We start from the raw sequence: 22,076 nt of genomic DNA, 5'->3' as shown, positions 1-22,076 counted from the left end.
CCATAGCCATAGTCAACTCAAGACAACTTACAAGAGATCGATTCGATTTACGAAGAAGACAAAAGCCAGCCAGGCCCGCCCCGCCAGCAGACAGACTGTCCGAAGACAAGTAAGTTTGTCCCAGTCCTGACCCTGCCGGCACCCACATCTGACTCCTGACAGTGACACTGTCACTGACCTGTCCTGCTGCGGGGCCTAGTAAGAAGGGCCTTATAATCCTGTCCAGATTTAAATTGCCCGGCGGCCCCCGGCCCTGCCCTCGAGTTCTGTGTCCTGCCCCTGGGCCTGGCAGCTGGCTAGCTAGCCTCCTCTGGCCCGGGTGTGGCGCATTGCCATTCAGGATGTCATGGTGTGTAAAAGAGCGAGCACCGAGCAGACTGGCTGGTAGAAGAACTTTAAATGGGCTGGCTGCCGCTGGGCAATTAATTCAATGGCGAACGGGCCGGGGCATATTTATATATGGGCGGGACGGGTGACTGTGAGGTGTGGTATTGGGCGCGATTAGCCGCGGTGTGTGGCTTGTTCTTGTTCAAGGTGATAATAATAACGTGATTAGCCGAAGCCGCGGTGTGGTGGAGGATACTTTAATGTCTCTTCTGGGTGGCTGCAATGCGGTTCGTGGTGGCTTAACGTAACGAGTGTTCTAAAGATAACCATAACTCTTCAGAAGATACAATCGATGGACTGTCCCGTGACGTGACCGCTGAGTGTCCCAGGCCCCGGGGTGATCCGTTGCTCCAGTCCAGGGCAGGCCTCGTCTCTCTGCCCTTTTGGGGTTGTGGCCCTGGGTTTGATGGGGGCCGGGTGCACACGGCCTTTCTCCTCCGAGTCCAGAATGCAAAGACGAGTCTTGATTGTGGGACTAGCGGCCCATAAGAGAGGAGAGCGTTTTTTACTGAAAATGTGGAGGGGAGCAGGCGAGCAAAAGTAGGGCTAGGTCAGGATAAGATTGGAAGTTGGAACGGAAGGCAGGGGGTCATAGCGTGGTCGTCGGTGGGTGTGTGAACAGTGAACTGTCTCTGGGTTATTATATCACAGTTACTATCATTCCTCCATTGGTTACGGTCCTGTAATAGGATGGGGGGAGGCCGAGGGAGATGATATCATCATGGTGAGAGTGGCACTGGCGCGCCGCGCGACGTTGGTTGGTGGTTGTCTGACAGTTTGTGGGGCCGGGTAGGGAGGTTCAGGTTGTGTGAGGTGACGGTCACTCTGATGGCCCGAGCTGTGGGCACTCTGGTATGCAGTGCAAAGTGCGCAATTAATGGTGCCCGTGCCCCGGGGCCAGCCTGAGCCTGGCTGGCTGACTCGGCCAGACTCCTGAGCATGAGCAGAGCACTTTCTTTTTTTCTGAGTTTATTTTTCTCAGTCGACAGTCGATTCGAAAGTCTCGAATTTAAATTCAAAACGTCAACGATGATGAAATGGCGGCAGGACGGGGAGCGAGGGTGGGGGAGGGGGATGATGCGTGCGCGCGGCGCGCACACAGTCAGTCACTGAGCAGAGCAGGGAGGAAGGAGAGTATAAAGTAATGGTAGAATCACAGACAGGGGGATTCTAGAATCTCCGTCCCTTCCCCTCTTCTGCATGTATTCAGTGAAAATGTAATTCCTAACTATTTCCAAAAGTCGAGTTCAAAGCTCAGAAACCCCTAAAAGGACTCTCCCTAAAAAACATCACTGTTGTGCATTGATTGGATATGGACCAGTCTGTCGTCGGAGTTACTGACATAGCCTTGTTCATTGCACCTGTAAAAGGCATCTTCTCTTCTGTCTTCTAAAATTGTTTTTCACGGAGTGGTGCTTCTCTTCTCTGGGGCTTCTTAGACAGTAGTTAGTGGTGCATACAGTATGCCAGCCGGTGGTGCATGCAGTGAGGACACCGTGTGATAAGCAGTGATGCTGGCTGGCAGTGAGGACACACAGTAGGAGGCAGTGGTGCATACGGTGAACATAGCATAGGAGGCAGCGATACATACATTGTAGCGAAATTATATGGTGCATACAGTGAAGGCAGTATAGGAGGCAGTGCTGCATACGGTGTGAAGACAGTAAAGGAGGCAGTGGTGCATACAGTGCAGATAATAGCGTAGGCAGTGGTGCATACAGTGAAGGCAGTATAGGAGGCAGTGCTGACTGCACTGCTGCCATCTGCGTTCTACCTGGTGTGTGTGTGTGTGTGTGTGTGTGTGTAGGGGGGTGGTGGGGGAAGGTGAGAGAGGAAACTTTCCACCACCTCTACTGCATGGACTTATTGTCTGCTAGCTTGCTCTTGCTCCTCGTGTTAGGGAAGCTTCTCATGCTGTAACCCTGCTGTAGGCCAGTGAAGCCTCTTAAAACCTTTCAGCAAACACAAGTCTAACTCAATGGCATTTGCCAGTGCTTGCTTTCTTCCCTATCTCATTGGAAAGGCTACTCAAGTGATTTTGAGGTATGTAATCTAAGCTCGAGCAGCCACGAGTTCCGATGGTCACAGTCTACATGCTGGTGAGTGCATGTTTGTGTCAAGGGTTTTTTTTGCTTTACCAGCGCAGAACCTCTTCATAAGAATGTTAAGCTGATGAGGTCCTTCCAGGTGCGCTGCTGCGCGCGAGGACGGGCACCAACACATGCATGCAACTGAAGCAGAAATAATAAACTGGGGAATTCTTGGGCATGACGCTTTGAAAATTTTGATAACAGTATATGGTACACGGTAAGCTGCAGAATGTTTAAAATAGAGAAATGTCCTTGTGTCAAAACTGCAACTTTGATCAGAATCGATAAGACGCATTAAAAAAAAACAACTTTTGTTTAAAAGTGATGGCAAAACAGCGTTTAATTGTAAATAACAGCACCTTGACTTCATAAATCATGACGGACTGGCGCACTAGCTTTCGATATTCATAAACTTGGGTAGCAGCATGTATGATTAATGTATGATTCAGTGACTTGTCCGTAGCACCTCACAGGTCAACTCATCATTTTCCTAAAATTGTATTCTATCTCGTTCCTAATTGTTTGTCTGAAAGTAGGATTCCCCACAGTAGCCTTTGGAGTCCTCATGAGAGTACTGTTGTCCAGGCATTGTGCTATTACACAAACAAGGGTAACGGACTGTGATCTTACAATCCTGGGTCTGCATAGATATTCGGCATGTAATATCGATGTCAACAACCCTTTAGTGCCATACAAATGGTTTCACACGTAAGCCAAAGTCTGTCGGCAGGCAGACTGTAGAGAATGAGATGGTAGCGAGCCTAGGCCAGGAAGGCATTGCTATGCTAGATACTCTACCACAAAATGACCACGATGACTTATTGCCAGAATAAACAAGTTACACACCTGCATTTTGTGCGGCTTCCAGGTCTTATGAAAGCTTAGTGCCTGATTTAGAGCTTGTCGGACAGCCGACTCCGTAAGGTTGGCATATTTGGGCAAAATGGAAGGCTTGGGCAAAGGGCGCTAAGGAATAGGATGCCGCCCCGCGGAGGAAGCATGGTGGGCCGCGGAGGGGGGCCCCTCCATGTGCTTTGCAGGGGGGCCCCCTCAAGTTTCGTTACGCCACTGCTCCCTTGAATTTGTTTTCCCCTCTTTGATCCATTCCGGACTTAAAGATAAGCGTTCCTCTTCTTCCTCAGTGCTTCACAGGAGAATGCAGCCCTGCTAGCTCGCCCTAGTTTTTAATCAGGAATAACACAAATAACCCGAGCTACCTTAGGTACCTGTGGGAGGTCTGAAGTCACCTGTGAGGAAATCTGCTACTTTATGCATAAATGAATCGCAGGGGTATCCAGCGACACTCCCCCTCCAACAAAGGACACTACAACCATCAATCGCATGGTCTCTAAGAAACAAAAACAATCATATAACAAACAATATGAAAAAATATTTACCTTCCAGAGAAAATTAAGCAACAATGTTCATCCAATAGACCATGTATGTGGTTTGTTTTATGTTCTTCCTGCTGTAAGGCTGCGCTTAAATTTAAGCACTGTATGAAAAATGCATTGAAATGAAATGTGGGCAAAATAAATATTGCATTCTCACGTTTGGTCGAAGAAAGACATTATTCTACTTAATTCACATGAACTCCTAGTGTACGTAGAGGGATATGTAACTGCGTTGTGTCTTCTACAGGGTTCTATGTGGAATCTACAAGACACTTGCTGGAATATTAACTGGGGCATCTCAGGATGTCCTTTTCATGAGATTGATAAAACGGGTATCACCTTGTTCACTTCTAGGAACATTTCCTATTTACAGCGCTGCAAAATGGCACTGTACGCTTTAGAAAGTATCAAATATTTAAAATGAGAAAACAATGGTTTCAATAGAAGTAGAACTTAAAACTGCTGTAGACTACAGTCAATAAAAAGAACACATTTCAAAAGTAGCGAGACACATCATTTGAGGTGCTTTTTAAAAAGAAACCACCTTATACCACTATTCTTGGATTATACGGAAAGTTATATCGTGGAATATTGGATGTTAATTCAGAGGCAGATAGGTATTTCGTACTGCATTATTATATGTTGTTTGGATCATAAGTGCCTTAACTGACATGTTTCAGTACTGTTAAGAGATATCTTTTTAAGTCTAGTACTCTACACCAAAGATGCACTAAACTCCATTGAAATATGGGTATTAAAGCAATGACAGGCAATGTTATGTTGCACACAGTACGGTGTTTTCAAGTCTGAGTAGGTATGCTTTCCAGGTTTGTTTAGTATAGTCCGATTTTATTTTCTAGAATGAGTAAGGTTCCTTTTATGGCCAGTTCACTGGGTTCATGCTAAATTGAACCCTGCAAAAGTGATGCTCTTCAGAAACTGTAATAATATCCATTTGTTTTTTATGACTGTATAGTCATTGGTGTAAATGTACTTGCTTGGTAATGTGTACATTAGTAGGTTCAGATCTAGTTCGGTGTTCCACGTATGCACGTTAAACCTAATCTGCTATAGTTTACCTTAATGTACGTTCATTAGAGCAATGTAACATTTGATTAGGCTAAGTCTCATGTATCCCATGTAGTCAATGAACAGAACTTTGTTCCAGTTTCTTCAAGGAGTGCCCATTACATTTCAACTGTTTATTAACCCAACTAGTATTGATAATGGCACTTAGGAGTGTTTACCGCATGATGTTTTTCGCATAGTCACTGAACATGAATTTGTGGATTCTGTGCACTTCCAATCTCCAGTTGAGTTTTGAATAAGTTTAACATTTTTCTCAAGTAGAGGAAGTACTTTTGACCATTTCTCAGTGCAGATGTGAGCAACGTATATTGTATACGCATGCCACGTTTTGTGATATTCGATACAAACATTTTTGAGAAACTTACACTTTAGGGTGACCTATGAAAAACCCATGTTAGGATAGTGCTCAAGAATGGTCTTCATCTTCTAAACAATGAAAAATCCTTGATCAGGTTCCACCAAGCATCCTATGTGTAGCCACATACAGATCCCATGATGGTATCTGGAATTTAGTGCACTCTATTCAAAGATTTCAAATGTTTATCCATAAACGGATTTTGAATTCCCATAGACATTTATATATGTAAAGAGAGAATAAATAATATGTGTCTGTGTATTATTGTTTTATATAGGGTTGTCCACATTTACAACACTTAGTGCTTCACATACTTTTTTTAAAATCTATCTTTCTGGAGTTCACAGGTGACAACGTTTTAAAAACAAAACAAAAATAAAGCAGCTGAAAATGAAGCCTGTGAGTATCAGGAAAGTTTCTTCTGCCGCTCATGGGCGGGAGCCTGCTGTGCTTTATATGCATTGCACCCATTCCGACAAGTGGTGTTCCTCCCCATCCTCAAAGCTGCAAGTCCTGGAGTTAGATTTTTTGAGTGGAAGAAAGTGAAGTATGTAGGTCCTTGGGTGGTGGTTATTGAATAAAAAAAGGACAGATTTTAAAATGCGAAAATAGCAGCTCTTACAATCCTATTATTTTTTCTGCGTTACCCCCTTTACCTTCATGGCCCTCCCAAACCAACCATTCTAGAGCTGGGCCCGCCTAGCTCCTTGGCATTCCAAGGCGTGGCTCTGAAAGCATGTGGCTGGTATGTATTTCCACAGACATTGAATGCCCGTTTGCTGCAACATTTCTTCACCACCGTCAATTTTCAACAGAAATAGAGTTCTGTAGATGTGTGAGTGAAGTTCTAGTGAAATGAATGCGCCCCCTACCAAAAGCCACCTGCTAAAAATAAAAATGACTGTTCCTAGATTTGACCACTTGGTAATAAGTTTGGCAACTTACAACCAAGTTAGAGAGTGTAGATCAAGCATAGTTGTTGGATCATGGCCCACAAACGAGGAACACTGAGGGGAAGGCTGAGAATCTCATGATAGTCCCATGATAATGCCTATGATATGAACACTAAAGTACATTATCAGACTATACTCTATAAAAGCTAGAAAGGGGATTTACACTGTAGAGGTCAGAGTACAGACAAAGTACAGATGTGGCTGAACTATTGAAGTTCAGGCATCTCATCTCTGTGTTTCCATTCCAAGTAATTCCATTGTCTACCGAGTCAGTAAAGTTTTATTCTGTGGTCTACTTAAAGTCTGAAATAGAAGTAAGAAATGTTTGCTCTGTTTTGTTTAGATCAAAACCTGTGTAATGGTGGTTATCCTCGGCTTGTAAGCATATGCCTAAAAAATGAAGGTAGTGGCGGGAGGTTCTTACACACTGGTTTAATGCTTCAAGGTGTTAGAGTTTAATGGCGGGAAGAAATGTGAGTTCTGAATTGGGATCTTAGGATAGTTTTCTGCATTTCACACAGCAGAAAACCTGTTTTCTTAACCCGCCCAATGTGATCATTTCATGATTTAACCCTTTCTGATGAGTTGACTAGCGGTCTCATGCAACCCTTACAATGGGAGGTCTGTCCTTGTGGTTGCATGTCCTGCTTTTTCAATAACCTAGTATGTGTTACCACTATTCTCAGTTTAACTCCTACAAAAATATTCTTCTATCTTTATTCTTAAATAGTGACGGTGTTGTTTATGTGCCATATTTCTGTGGGAGATTTGTTCCAGCTGGTATTGAGATAGAAAATTCTCTGTCATTTGACCGAGGGATCCCACGTCTTCACATTCCTCTGTGCCTAACGCATATCACTCCTTTGTAATCTCTTTCAGAAGTTGCCACTTTTCTGTGTCGGGTGCAAATTTTGCTTTTGAAACTCTTGTCCTATGGCCTCTAATACTCCTCCTCCCATCATGCATAACTTGGGTGCTTAGACCTGTTGTGTTATGTCGTGCAGGTCCTGCAGCAGGAATTCTGCATCAATTAGTTAGAGCATGGAATTCCTGGCTGCTGCTTGGTTGTTTTTTTTCCTTTGCTTGGATCACAAGAGTTAACCAGGAATATTGAGGTTCCATTTTCATTAACGTCATCTGGGGTTATCATGAATTGAAAATGCAACTGCAATCATTTCCGTAGCAGCCCCTCGGCAGCCGAGACTGCTTTAAGACGAGCTTTGAACACCATACGGAGGTCTGAAAAGAGCATGTATGAACCATGTCCCTCCGACAGGAACCAGTAAGGCTAACCGTTCTGCCGGACTTTATACAACAGCGGGTTGGCATTTATGGACCACCAGGATTTACAGCTTTGACACTTACCTTCTCCTGGCGACTCAATGCATGACACTTACCTGCATTTTTGAGTTTGCTTTTAAAGTAATGTATGCTTCTTCTTTAGCTACAGTAACTCTTTCAGAATATGTTGCTGAAGTAAAGCATAGTTTCACGCCTGGCCTGGCCTGAAGGGATATTGGAAGATGTCCTGGCAGAATGGGAGCCTCCAAATGTCAGCCATGTTGGGCATAGTCTGTTACCCTTCCAGATACATGAACAGTCTTGCAGAGTCCCGGCCCCCTGGAGCATCTCCAGATTTGACGAAAACCCATTTTCTACATAGCACTAGTCCAGTAAGAGGATATCCGCTCCACTTGGTGCCTGGAATTATGTAAGCTATCTGAGTTGATGTCCGGTCTCCACATTGATGGTATGCAGAAATAGAAAGCTTTTTTACATCTTTGCTGGAGCTAGGAGTTTGACTCTTCACTTACTCATCCATGTGAACCCAGAACACATCAGGTCGATGGGTCTTTGATGTCAACTGAGACATCGAAATTAAACCTCCATAGAAATGATCAATTATCATTTCCTTATTTCAATCAATAAAGAGAATTAGGTTGAGTTAAAGGGTTTTATTTTAAATCTCTTAGGTATTCATTATCTTTATTAACAAATTCTTCTTCCAAGGACACCAGCAGGTTAACAATCAAATTAATATTTAGTAATAAAGTGAATGAATTCAATAACTCAAAATGAGCATTAATACAATGTGCGATAAGCGTGCTCCATTAAGAAGTATCCCTTTTTATAAGCTAAGTCAAGATAAATACGGAAAGGATTAAATGTGCCAGTTCAGGAACCCATGAAGAGTCCTGATGAGAGAGGAGGATAAGCATTAAGCTTTAGCAGAATAAGCTAGAGATTTTCTCAGTTCAGATGGTAGCAGATCAGAAAATAACTAAGCCTACTCATAAGAGATGTCCAGGAAACTCAATACAGAGTCTCCTCTCAGAGAGCCAGAAAAGAATCAGAATGAGAAGCTGCTCATAGTCGAAGGAATGGAAAAATGGGGACTGCTCTGTGTCAAAGGATAAAAGCCTCCGCCCAAATCTGCCTTGCCTGGTCTAGGAACACGCGCTAATATAAACAGACATTTTCTATGTTTGCAACATTAATAAACTTTCTTGTTGACCAATATAAGATTTCAACGCGATCTTGGGAACAGGTCTACTCCCCATATTCTCATCAGAGTACAACCAACTTTCAACCATGGGTCCTTTAATGTTGTGGGCACATGCTTTCTTCTTTGTAATATCGTCTTCACATGAATCATCCTCCCTCTCGTCTACATCTTTTGTGGTGAGAACCTCGCTATCAATCGTCTAATACAGCAAATGTCTATTCATTCGCTAATAAACAGTAGCTTCCGAACTTGTAACATCTTTAGTAAAGAGAAGAAAAGCAACTTGCACAACTAACATTTTAAAGTGAAAAGCAAACAATTCAGTATTAATAAGCCTTTATTTTATAATCATGGTGTCTTTACATAAGCCATAATTAGAATGTGTACATCATTACTGGATTTCAGGTGTGGTTGCCTTCTACAATTTTTTGCATACAACATTCATCATTTTTAAATGTAGATTCTGCACATTTCACTTTTATTAAAACTTTTTTGTAAATAGGTAAATTTGTGTTAGCGTCTTCCACTATTATTTCTTCATTATAAACAGGGCAACTGGAATTATGTAGAAGGGGAGGGCCAGGTTAGTTGGCAGGGTTGAGCAAATTATGCATCAATAAAAGGCAAATGATGCAGTGTAATACGGCACATTTTGTGATAGTATTCCTTCGTTATTTTGTCATTTTCACACTTGTTAACACTGAGTATTGATTGCACCTCATTAGTACCGGTTTAACACCCAAGCACAGCAATAATCTACTGAACGGTGACCAGTCAAATTTTGCAAAGGGCCTTCCATAGCGTGGCAACACATGTTGCTGTGTTACTAGTAAATGTTGAACCGCTTGAGCTAGACATTTTTTTTGTTAAAATCTGCAGATTGTGCAGCAGAAAAAAAATTATTTGGCAAATCACAAATTATGCGAGAAAAATACAGCAGCCTCACTTCTCATATTTCCAGTGGCTATGATTATTAGTGCTTTAAGTTTGTGTTCCCTTCAGGAAACATTATAGTTAACTGCAGGGTTCTTGCAATTGTCTTGGAAAACTACTATGCACTGCCCTTTAGGCTTGTTATCGCTAAGTGTCTGCAATGTTATCAGATGGATAAGGAATCCATTCGCGGTACTGTGTTCACTTTGATAAGTGTGATAGAATTGCAGATTTAGACAACATTGCAGTGACCCGCAACCTGGTTCTTGTGCCATGTCCTTTAGATAACTAGTATGAGTTGGCTACTGAAATCAGGACAGCAGACGAGAGAAAAGTCGACAAGGAAATACTGCTCCATTTAAATCAGAAGAAAGGGAACGCAAGAAGGTGGAAGCCATAGTGCTTAATTTGTAAAAATATATAGATTTTTTTTCTTAGGAGCCAGGCTCCTAAATTGCCGAATACCAAGGCCGTTTAGTCTGTTTAATCCACACCATGCCTCTTTCTTCAGCCACCCTACTCTTCCAGATTCTTTATCTCGTTAATACAGATTCGTTCATGTCTCTGTTTTCTCCTCTTGTAAATATTTTCTAGTCTTTTCCTTCCTCCTTCTGTCTCGCTTTTCTGGCCCTATATTTCTTTCTCTGGTGCAAAGTTTGAGGTGAAAAATAAGTTCCGTCCCCTCAAAAGTGAGAACCCCTCACACCACTGGCAATAATTAAGCACTGTAATAGTTTGCTAACTCTCTTTAAATAGCCAATGCAATGCTACAGCTTCTGATGACCGTGGGGTCTTTGCATATCTCTAGAATGGGCAATCTTCTCAAAATTGATGGCACTCTGGCCTCGAATGTTCATTCTGCTATCGGGCTCTTGGATCTCATGACAGCGAAGGAGTGCCCCCGTAATTTCTACATAAAGGGAAATACTGGTAGCATATCCAAATGTTCTTATAAGAAGTTTTTTTGCTTAGTTCAAGTTAAATTAAGACATTTTCATTTGTTACAGACAGAAAGGTACAATTGCTGCTTTTTGCTAATCTTCTAGCAGCATGCTTTTATGATTAGAACAATCTGATACATTCAGGGCTCGACTGAGTATGGCTCAGAGTCAGTCTGCTGCCTACAATTTTCAGAAATGTGCTAATATCGGGTGACTTACAAAAAATCACAGGAGCGTACCCGAATAACTTAGAAAATCCCAGGCTTCTAGACGCGCGCCTCCGTTTGCATATCCTATGCTTGCTGCTTATTAGAGATAACCTATATTCGCACAATTTCCCACTCTGTCTTTTTGTCTCGGCAGAAAACATTTTACTATGTGTATAAATCCTCCCCCTCAGCCCCCTCTCTTAAAATATAGTGATATACATGACTTTTGTCCACCCGAAATTCACTCGTACTCCAAGAATTTTCGGTTAGAAATTGGCGTGCAATTTGGATAGGGAAAAGCATTAAAAATGCTGATAATACCACCCTTTGCCTTTATACTGGGAAAACTTTTCCGTACCGCATTCTCATCCAAAATGTGGAAAATCCAGCCACCTGTCTGACTTTCTGTTGTTGTGTAACTTCAACATTGAATAGTATCTTGTTTTGTTCAACCCTTCTTTACCTCCCGAGTGACTTCTTGGCACTAATCACTAAACACATTTTGTATTCGCATTATTTATCTATGAAGGATTAAAGGCCCTGTATATGCACCTATGACTGAAAGTTGGATACTTGTCTCTGATATGGGTACTTAAAGGAACCATCCAGTGTAGAAAAAAATAGTTATCTCTACCCAGGCCTGCATCTCACCATCACCGAGGTCATTCATTCTGTAACAGTGGTTCTTAACCTTTTGACTTCTGTATACCCTAAATCTCCCTCCCCCTCACTGAAACATTACTGAATCCTGGGTCTACAAGAGAAGTCCCAGCTCCCAGCTCTGCGCACAAATAACGACTCAACTATACAAGAAACAAATAAATGTGGAAATATTTTATTCAATTCACTATCAAATATACAAAAAAACCTACATTTTAAGTGGAAAGTTAGAGCTTTTCTAAATGTGCTTCTTAATTCTTAAAGGTGAAGAGATATGCTAAACTCTAGCTATTTTTTCATTTTTTACTCTTAATGCATGCTTTCTTTTTGTCATTGCCTCACTTAGTGTCATCCATTGTCTTTACCTTATTCTGTTAGCTGTACTTTCACTGCTCCAACTTAATTTATAGCCTCCAGTTTTGAATTCCCTCACATTAACAGATCGTTTTAATTGTTTCCTTTTTTTCTGTCTTTATATATACTTTATTAATGAAATAATTAATTTGTTTGCTACACAGTAACGGGCCCCCTGGGTAGGAGCCTGAACCCCAGGGGTCCACAGACCACAGGTTAATTACCACTGTTCTAGAATCTTGCTTTGTTTGGTGATGTCAGCTGGAATTCTTAGATATTTCGTGACATTATTCACTATGTGGCACCATTAATTCACTGAACTGCCTAAACTAACTAGCCACAGCCTCCGGAGCAGGTGTGCTTTGTGCCTTTCCCCTCCAGGGCAGATGGTTTCTCGCACGCTCTTGTCACAGATCACGTCCTCGCTCTGTTTATTCTTTTTCCATATACAAATAGTTTCCGCTTGTGAACAAGACGTCTCCCAGAGTCCCAGGTAGTTGCACGTGGAGGCCCTGACCGCCCAGCCCCCTGTGTGAATTTCCTCTGCGCCTTCGGTGCCTGCCCACAAACCGAGGGTGCCTTGTCCTGGTCAGGCGTTGTGGTATGTGTGTGTAGTTTGTGGGCAGGGCCCTATCCTCGGAGTGGCTTCTGTCATCTGTCAGCATAGCATGCACTTGTGGGTAAATATAGCCGAGCAGTTCCTGCTGGCTGCAGGCCGCCTTCGTGCGCTCGTGCTAAAAATGGCCTGCTCCGTAGCGTGGCTATGGGAAGCTGTCCGTGGCTAGGGAGGCCTGCTGCGGCCGCTTTCCCTGCGAGCATGACTCCTTCCGACCCTCCCGTGGCTTCCGGGCACCGGGCTACCTCCCGGCCAGATGATTTCCTAAACATGGAGTTCTAAGACCCTGGATTTTTGACACCCTTCTCCCAACCTCATGGAGATTGCGGCTTGTTGGGGGAGGTCGCGCGTCATCAGCTTCATTAAGGGCCTTGGTAGGTAAACGCCTGCGCGCGCGTCCAGTGTGTGTGTACTGGAATAACTTTAGCGCCAGTTGTGCAAGATAACTTGTGAAAAGAACGCGCGGAGTACTTGAGCCATTGCTGTGTAGTGTGTACATGAAGGTTGTCCTGAAAGCGGCCACTGTGGTTTAAGCAGGCACATTGGCGTTTTGTTTTTTCCCCGGCCCTTTAACTGTGAGTAAAAACATTCAGCATTGTGCAGAGTGCCCAAGCTAGTGATAGAGCGCTATTGTTGACTTAGCACCGCTGCATTCTAAGTGGCATCTCCTGGAGACAAAGAGCGCTTTCATTGAAGGATGCTCTTGTGTCCTTTCAGTCCCTTTGTTATGGCACGGGAGGCAGCAGCATCGAAACTGCTGGAACTTAGAGGGTGCTAGAACATGTTTTGAGGTAGATATCTCTGACCTTTCTATTATTAATGGGAAAAACAAAGGCTATACAAATGTGCCAAGTAACATATATAGGCGGAAAGTGCCGCGTAAAAACCAAATTAATTCTTATATTGCACATAGTCTCTGGAAATAATAGAAATACATCGTAATTATCAATTGTGTGATTTTGTGCCTTTAAGGTGGTTCATAGTTTATGTTCTGGTTGTAAGTGTGAGTTTGTGTTATCTCTGCTCCTTCTAACCACTGCAAGTAATAGGTGCTCTAAATACCCAACGTATTGGTACTCAATTCCCTGACTTCGGTAAGATGGAAGGCTGAGCCAGTCTCACAAGAAGCCCAGTCACCTCTCCTCTTGATGTGAAAGATCACAGGTGCGGCTGTATTAGGATTGTTGTGTTTTGAAGTTACTGTGGTGCGCTTAAGGAGGATGAGAGCCATTAGACGGCATGGCTGCAGCCAGGGGCGGATTGGCAAGGCGGGCATTCGGGAATGGGCCGAAGGGCCGGTGCCTCAGTGCCCTCTGTGGGCCGTTTTTTTCTCCCCTGTCCCAGTCCACAGAGAGTGGACTAGGAAAGGGGAGAAAAAAAACGGCCCACAGAGTGCATGAGACAGAGAAAATGAAAGCAGCCTCGCTGTGCGGCCAGACAGCGATTGTCAGCTGTGGGCTCGCCTTCACCCCTGCCCTGCCAAGCAATCAAGCTGAGGCTGGGCTGGGGAGGGGTGATTGTTTGCAATAATCGGCCTCCCTGGGGGGCCAGGTGTTTCTCAGGCCTTTGAGCCATTTGCACCTCGGCCCCCTGGCGCCCATGCAGCCCAGAAACGGTGTTAGTCTTAACACCTCGCCCACAGCCCTTCACATTCAGGGCATAGTGGGCGAGGAAGAATGGGTCTTGCTGTGGGGGCCTGGTTATGTTTGGATTTTTTTTTGTTTTATTTATTTATTTATGCGATTTTATATAGCGCGGGCTTTACCCGAAGGTGTCAGAGCGCTTCACACTAGGAACAGTAATAATACATGAGGAAAAAATTATAAGTGGACAAATTACAAAAGCAAACGTTAAGTTACATGAATCAAAAGTGACAATAGTGAGCAACCAAAATACAAGAGGAGCAAACGATACATTACAGGAGGAAAAAGAGATATGTGCACAGGTTACAAAAGTGTACAAAATACAAGTAGAGGTATAATACTGCAATTAATGGCAGACACTCCAGCACAAGAACAAACGTTACGTAGGCAATGGTGGCACTTGTGCAAGTATCTAAAGCAAACAAAAGTGAGAGGTAGCAAACAGTGTGTTACAAGAGAAAAGTGACTTGTGCAAGTTACAAAAGGGTACCATACACAGGTACAAGGGTAATACTACAGTAAATGGTAAATACTCAAACTGCCAGAACACACTGGGAAGGCACTTCCCATGCACCAGCTTCACCTCAGCTTCCCCCCTGGCTACCTGGCTACCTTGGATGACCCAGAAAGCTGTGTTTTGTGCTCCCCTGCCAGCACATTTTCCCAAGGCCTGGAGGGTTGATTAATTTACTAATTGCAGGGGCCTTACCTCTGTTCATGTGCTCCTGAGCTGAAGGTCTGGGGAGGGCTGAGTAGGTTAGTAATAGCAGGGGCTTTGCTGCTTTCCAGGTGCTCCTGTGCTGGAGGGCTAGAATAATTTTGTGACAGAAAGGGGCCTTGCTATTTTTTTTAGTTGCTCAGCATGTAGGCCATTGTCACCTTAGCCTTGTGTTGTGTGCAAGAACAGTATCCTCCCACTTTCATTCCTTGTCTGTGCAAATGGTGTTTCATGAAAGGGCACGCCCCTTGAATGTGGGCCACGCCCCTTAAATATGGGCCACGCCTCTTGAATGTGGGCCACTTTTTTCGTCAGTGCCCGGGCCGAATTGTGATCCCAATCCGACCCTGGCTGCAGCATAGTGGGGCATCAGGTGGTGCTGCAGACTGGGCCTTGCATCTGCGTGCATGTGAGAGAATAATCGAACAGGATCCTCCCTTATTGAATAAAAGCTGTGCATTGATTCTCCTCGCGAGGCATGCTGTTAGTTTCTTCAAACCTTTAATGTGTGTACAAACCTAAAGGCAGTTTTTTGTTGTTGTCTTAGTTCATCTTACAGTTAAGGGGTGTGCAAAACTCACATAACACGCTGTAGCGTAATTATGCTAAATGAATACAAAAGTACATGAAAATATGTGTAATCATGCAAAATGCATCTTGTACTCAAAATATTCCATAAACAGTGTTTTCAGGTAAAATTTTATCTCAAATTATTATTTTTTTTTTTTTGTTGGTTTCCAGTAGCTCTTATTTAAACTATTGCTGCTTGCTTTCGGATTTGTAGTTGTGTGGGCAAAAAAACTTGGATGGTCCACTCGGGTAAAAAATCTACCTTAAATGTTGTTGACTTCCCACATTAAAGGAACTGCTGTGCATGTTCAAAACACCAATACTCACATTCGGATTTGAAGTTTTGTGCTCAAAATGTATCCGAACAATACACGTGGGTAAAAAAAAAACAGACCTGAAATGCTGCTCGTGTTACAAAGTTACCAAAACGGTACATCTTGTGTTAGATTTTTTCCAATTTGTGTCTTAATGGTGTAATTTCTGTTATTTTGAGTACATTTTGCTACAAAAAATGACCAACATTAAGCCAAGTACCCAGTGCAAATAAAATTTGGCCCAGGACTACATATTCCTAAGCATCTATCAACAATAAACAGGCTAGATGCTCTAAAGCAGAGCTCTCTTTATGTTCCTTTCATGGGGATTAATGGTTTTCTGCACAGGTGTTTTTGTGTGTTTGTATTTGACTTGAGTGCCATTCTGTGTTTTTAGGTCTGATGTAAGCCAAGACCTTTTGATTATACTGAAATATATATAATATACGTACATATAGTGACTTTTAGTCACCTCTCTTCACCCATTGGTCTGTCGTTGTGTCATTCACATTTTGCTTATACCCACTACAGCATACCAGCCTATTTAAGCCACTGGTTAACTTCACGTTGAGCGACTGCATTTTGCTCTCTCCCATGGAGCATATCCACACACAAGCTAGTTCCCTTCAGTGCCAGTTTTTTTGTTTAGACTTTATCATTACATTAGTGTTGCCTTTGTGTTTAGAACCTTATGTGATAGCAGGATGCTTCTGATGCACATTCTATCTTTATCAGATCCCATCTCCTGCCAATACTGTCGTAAATTCTGTCTGTAGTGTTTTACTTTTCTAGCTGCTACTACTTCACAGCATTTGGGATTGTGTTAATTTGAAACTTCAGAATAGTTATCCTATTTTTACGTTTTGTTCTTTCCCTCCTTATTTCTTTCTTTACTTCTTTCTTTCCCTTGCCTATTTTCCCTTTTCTTTCTATCTTCTTTTCTTGTCCTGCCTCCTTTCCTTCGTTCTCCTTTGCCTTTTTCTTTCATGCCTTTTCTTTTTTCCTTCTTTTTATCCTTCTTGCCTTTCCTCCTTACTTGCTTATTGTGCCTTTCTTTCTTTTTTTCTTTCCTTCTTTGTTTCTATTTATTTCTTGCCTTCGTTCTTGCTTGCCTTTCATTCTTTTTTCTTTCTTTCTTTGCTTCTTTGTTTCTTTTTCATTGTTTCCCTCTCCCTCCCTCCCTCCCTACTTCCTTCCTTCCTTTTTAGGTCTGTGCTAGCCAAGACCTTTTGATTTTACTAATATTGTGTGAATGACATTTTAACTTTTAGTGGTTTCAGTCAAACTTCATCCATTAGTCTGTGGTTGGTGTTATTCAAATTTTTCTTCCACCCACTCCAGCATGCATTAAGGGACAGTGTATCAGCCCACTTCAGCCATTGGCTGGCTTCTTTATGAATTACAGCATGGCGCCTTTTCCCAAGGAACACATCTTCACAGATGGTAGTTCCCTTTAGTGCCAGAAAGTACTCTGGTAATGTGTGGGTTTTTTAGAGACAAAAAAACGTGTTTGCCGGTAGCAACAGATTGTTTATTAATATTGATGACGCCCCGGCACATTTCTAAACAGTAACATTTTGCAAAGCCATGACAAAACACAACCAGAATTGGAGAAGTCGGGCCACCAACACCAGACCTATTGGCTTTTGCCAATGCTTGGTATATATTGCATTCAACTATGACCACATTTAGTGCCTCCAAAGTAATCTGCTTTGCCTTATTGCTTTGAATTTGCGTAATCACTATAATTTCTGTGAAGTTAAAACACTCTCAGAAGTTGTTTTCCTCATTTAAATGCGCTTTAGGCGAGAACAGCATGGGCTGCTTCCAGGGTAATTCCTCAAATATGGTACACTGTTGGGGGCATTTCGTATAGGGTCGGTATAATGAGACCACAAACTAACCATATGAAGAATGCGACTGTGGTTTATGATAAGTGAGGGTAGGTGGATGGTTTCCTGATTCACTAAGGCCCTGCAAAACATGATCCAGGTGACCATGGAGGGACTGAAGAACAAGTGGAACACTCACCTGAGGCGAGAGCTGAACAGGGGTGACTAGAAAAACATATACATAAAGTTTCTCAGTAGCCTAGGTTTAAAAATATTCAATTCAACGTCTTCCATTGGCCGCACCTAAGCCTGCGGAAAATTAACAAAATATAAACTACAGCCACTTTGAGTTGCTGAAGTATTTTGGAGGACCTTGTTTGAAACAATTTTGAATTTTATTACTTATTTATTGCTAATTCAAGCCCTATGTTGGCTAACCATAATGGATTATGCTTTAAAAGTTAAGATACAAAAACACACAGAAGTGAGCAAGAAAGGTCACTTTCCACAGGGACCCACCCTGGAAGGTGGGGACATTGGGTAATTGCCCACTTTGCACATGCCTTAAAACGTCTCTGAGAAGCAGGCAACATTTACTGGGAAGAAGAACTTGGGTAACCCAAACAGCTGTATATTGGGACTGTTTCCTGTTCCAAGGGAAAGAAACCCGGCACCAGATTTGTAGACTCAGCACTGGTACTGGCAAAGAAAGTGATTGGCATTGAATATAAGTCTCCATTGCACCTCTTCCAGACATAATGGCAAAACCTACTAAAAAGATGGGCAACTTTGAGAGCATGGCGCTGTCCAGGGTGAAGAAAGGAGCATTGCGCAGGAGGCCTACTATGAACCATTGAAAATAGCAGAGAGTAATAGATGTGATAGTGTGCCACAATGTAGTAATTTATGCTTGCTTCATTTAATGTTACAGGTGAGACCTCACACCGACTCTCCCTCCCACACTCACGAAATAGCATTGACAGACTTTTTTTTTTTTAAACTCTTTATTCGTGACTCTTACAGGATATCATACATTTCTGTACATTTTTTTATCATAGCATACTTAATGACGATTTTTTTGTTTGTTTTTTAACGGAGTTTTATATAGCGCGAACTTGACCCGAATCGGGTATCGGAGCGCTTTACATAACACCAGTTGCTTCACATGAGGACATTGGCCCTTCCCCGAGATGTATAGGATCCCGGGGCTACATGACCTCATACTCTAGAACCAACCTCTCCGCTTAATAGTGGTCTGATTTTGTTTTCTGATGAATTTATTGTGTTAGCCAGGAAAATTATGGTGGACAGATATATTCTGACCATATTGCAAATTTCTAAGGTACTGAATATGCATGTTTTGTGTGCAATTTTATGATCTGAACATCATTAACCTGCGCAAAAAATCAATATAACTTTTTTTAAAACATGCTTTGGGCTATTTAATAGTTTATACTGAAAGCACAATAGAAACCGTACATGAGAGAATTTTTTGTAGTTCTCGTTATTTGATTACTACTTTCAGTTGTAGCCAGACACTGTCGCTCTACATGCAAATACGATTATTATGTGCAATATTTCTATGGTGATGCAGACGCTTGCCGGAAGGTTTCAACGAAGACTGCCCATTTTTTACTTCAACCTGCACCTAATTGGGACTTCCTGCAAGGTCCTAAAATGGTCTGGGATCAATGGTTCGTGGTGTTCTCCCAAATAAGCTGTAACCAAGAACGTGTTGGATTCTGGGATCTGTTTTTTCTCTGTTGACATTGATGGGCAGATACCTAATAACATGGAAAGTGCCTTCAAGACTGCTTTGATGGAAGAAACCGCACATAACATACAACGACATGGCACCATATGCGGATGGGAAAGGCTGGTTTTGTTGACTCTTAAGAAGTAATCTGTCTGATTAAGGCAGGATTTCTGAATTGGGTGGTTAAATTCCATTGGTGGGCATCCAGACTAGGGTGTGACCAGCACTATAGATTATGGTCTTTTGTTAGCTGAGCTATGTTCAAGGATGCCAGCTTGTCTAGAACGTTTGAGGTTTGATTATTGTCTTGTTCTATGGACGATATGATAGTCACCCACAAGGAATATTCTTTGGGATGAGATTCGGAGGGAAATGCAAAGCAGAGAATCTGCTGTAGCAATTTCAATTTTGTATTCAACTTTTGATAAACAAAAGTTGGTTTTAAAGGGGGAAATATGGATTAACTGAGCGTCCTGTAGTCCTGTGTTGGAATTATTTTTGTAGTGCCTACAACTTTTGCACAGATTACTTCGTTTGTGTGGTTTAGCACTACTCTTTTGCCTGTTTTGGTCACTTTATTTTGTGCATGAATATTGTATCTAAGGAAGTAGTTCAATAAATATGAACACAGAGTTATGAGGAGCTAGTTTTCCGTCAGGCTGAGGGTAAAACAGTTTGCATCATTCTTAATGTCATGGTACTTTAACGCGTTCTTAACATATGTTTGCATGCTGAGTGCGAGTTTCTCAAACCACTTTTGAGGATGGTAGTGTGTTGCTAACATCACCATGTGATAATGTTGGTCATTGCATGCATAGTTGTTCACATGCTGGTTGACAGTTGCAACGTGTTCTAAGCGCTGACATGAGACCTGGTTGGAGCCAGTGCTTAATTTGAGTGGATGGTCGCTGGTGGGGCACTAGGCACTCATTTTTGGGGCTTGCACTTGTTATTCTGAATCCGACATTTACCTAGAGCAAGAGGGGGGAAATAAACCAAGAAGAAACATGGGGGACGAGAAAGACGGAAAACTGTCTTAAATGAAGAAACCATGAGTGAGATATGGGGGCAGCAGCGCCTGGTAGCGGATTAACAAGGCATGAGGTGGATTGAAGACTGCTAGTTTTGGTATTAGACATGCCAACATATAATCTTTTAAAAAAGGGTTGAAAACCCATTTGTTTCGACTAGCCTTTTAGCTTTTGTTCTGTGTAGGGTAGGCTGCTTATTCTTATTCTGTTTTTTCTTTTCGCGCCAGGATACTCCGGCAGTAATGGAGCGCGCTACAAAACAGCATAATAATAATAATAATAATAATAGGGCTGGCCGTGGGCTTCTGAACAGAGCCCTCGGCACTGACACTCAGAAGTCAAGAACTGGTTGAAGCTATAATGTTCAGGTCAATCCTATAGGCATTAAGCCTTTAATTTTTTTCGGTGCCTGCCAATTTGGGCTAAGAAGATTTTTGATGTCACTGCAAATGGTAAATTGCTTCAAAAAGTGAGATCAGTGAGGCTGGCTGTTAGAATGTTCCCGTATGTTAGGTAGGGGGAGCTTGGTAATGTGTTTGACATAGGAACCTTCAGGATGCTTGGTTTCTCCTCCATGGAACTAAAGTGCATTACATAACTACAGAATGCGTTTTGGCCTGTTGTCTAAATTCCCTGCCCTGCAATGACAGATGGAAATGTGCACAATCTGGCTCATTTTAGTTGTAGCAGTGAACAATGCCAAGATGTTTTTTTCTTTAGAAGGCAATGACCACAGCTTGCTTGTGTGCAAGTGGAATGGTAATATTACTTAGTGGCAATCTTAATTACCCAGATTCTGAATACCCCTCATCTCAGTCCTTACTGATGAGGCTACTCTGCTTCCAACAGAGGTTTTCCACGCTAGGGATCTGTGATCCCTAGAGCTTTAAGCTGTCTGTTTCTAAAGTAGAGGAATAAAGGCTCACCCCTCACCGCCCCCCACTCCCCTGCTCATCCTCCTGTAATGTATAAGGTCCGAGAAAAAATGTGAACGAGCGGGCAGGAGGGAGGGAAGTGGACTGGGACGAGCAGGATTCCGAATCAGGATAATTAAGATTTCCAGTAAGTAGTAGGACCACTACCGCCCTCATCTACATCTTCCTTGCCCCAGTTCTTACTTGTATGGATATACCAAGCAAGAATAACACAGACACACATTAGAATGCCAATATCTTTGAGATAACTATTAATTCATTGCTGTTCTTGAAACAGTAGTCCCAAAAGAACACTCGGCACCAGACAAATCTAGACCATGTCGGACAAAAGTTTGTTGGGACGACCAAGTAGCAGCACGACATAGCTCTTGAATGGAAGAACCCCCTGCTTCAGCCCATTATGCTGCTACCACCCTAGTGGAATGCTCCTGGATGTAGGATGGAGCACATTCTCCAGCTGAATTATATGCCTGAATGATTGCCTGTCTATCCCGTCTGCATATGGTCTAGAAAGAAACCTTGGAATCCTGATTAACTGAACCAAAGGAAACAAATACATTCTTGGATTTCGTAAATCTTGAGTTCTTGTCAAATATACAGACAATGTGCAATTCACATCAAGTGTAGAGTGAATTCCCTCAACTTCAGGGGGAAAAACTGGTATGATTACTTCTTGATTTAAGTGGAAAGGAGAAGAAACCTTTGGAATAAAGGTAGGTTCCAACTTGAGGATCACTTAGTCAGAGGAAAAAACGTAAGAAAGGAAAAGATGACAGGAGTGCCCCAACTC

The 22,076-nt window shown here is 42.5% G+C and overlaps 1 protein-coding gene across 6 annotated transcripts in view; it reads left to right on the top strand.

Moving 5' to 3' along the window:
- The window catches only part of FRY (FRY microtubule binding protein), a 674,187-nt gene that overhangs the window by 186,042 nt on the left and 466,069 nt on the right, over positions 1–22,076 (top strand). The window contains exon 1 of one of the 6 annotated variants that reach the window (XM_086935132.1): positions 12,731–12,861. The exons of the other annotated variants lie outside the window; for them this stretch is intronic. Coding sequence (XP_086791258.1) covers positions 12,804–12,861 — 58 coding nt within the window. The 5' untranslated portion in view covers positions 12,731–12,803. Of the gene's footprint in view, positions 1–12,730; positions 12,862–22,076 lie in introns of those variants that run through there. 6 annotated transcript variants of the gene reach the window in all.

Source organism: Lissotriton vulgaris, chromosome 8, assembly GCF_964263255.1.
Source record: "Lissotriton vulgaris chromosome 8, aLisVul1.2, whole genome shotgun sequence".
NCBI classification, from domain to species: Eukaryota; Metazoa; Chordata; class Amphibia; order Caudata; family Salamandridae; genus Lissotriton; species Lissotriton vulgaris.
The sequence above is the reverse complement of the archived record's forward strand: the minus strand, read 5'-3'. Positions and strand labels throughout refer to the sequence as shown.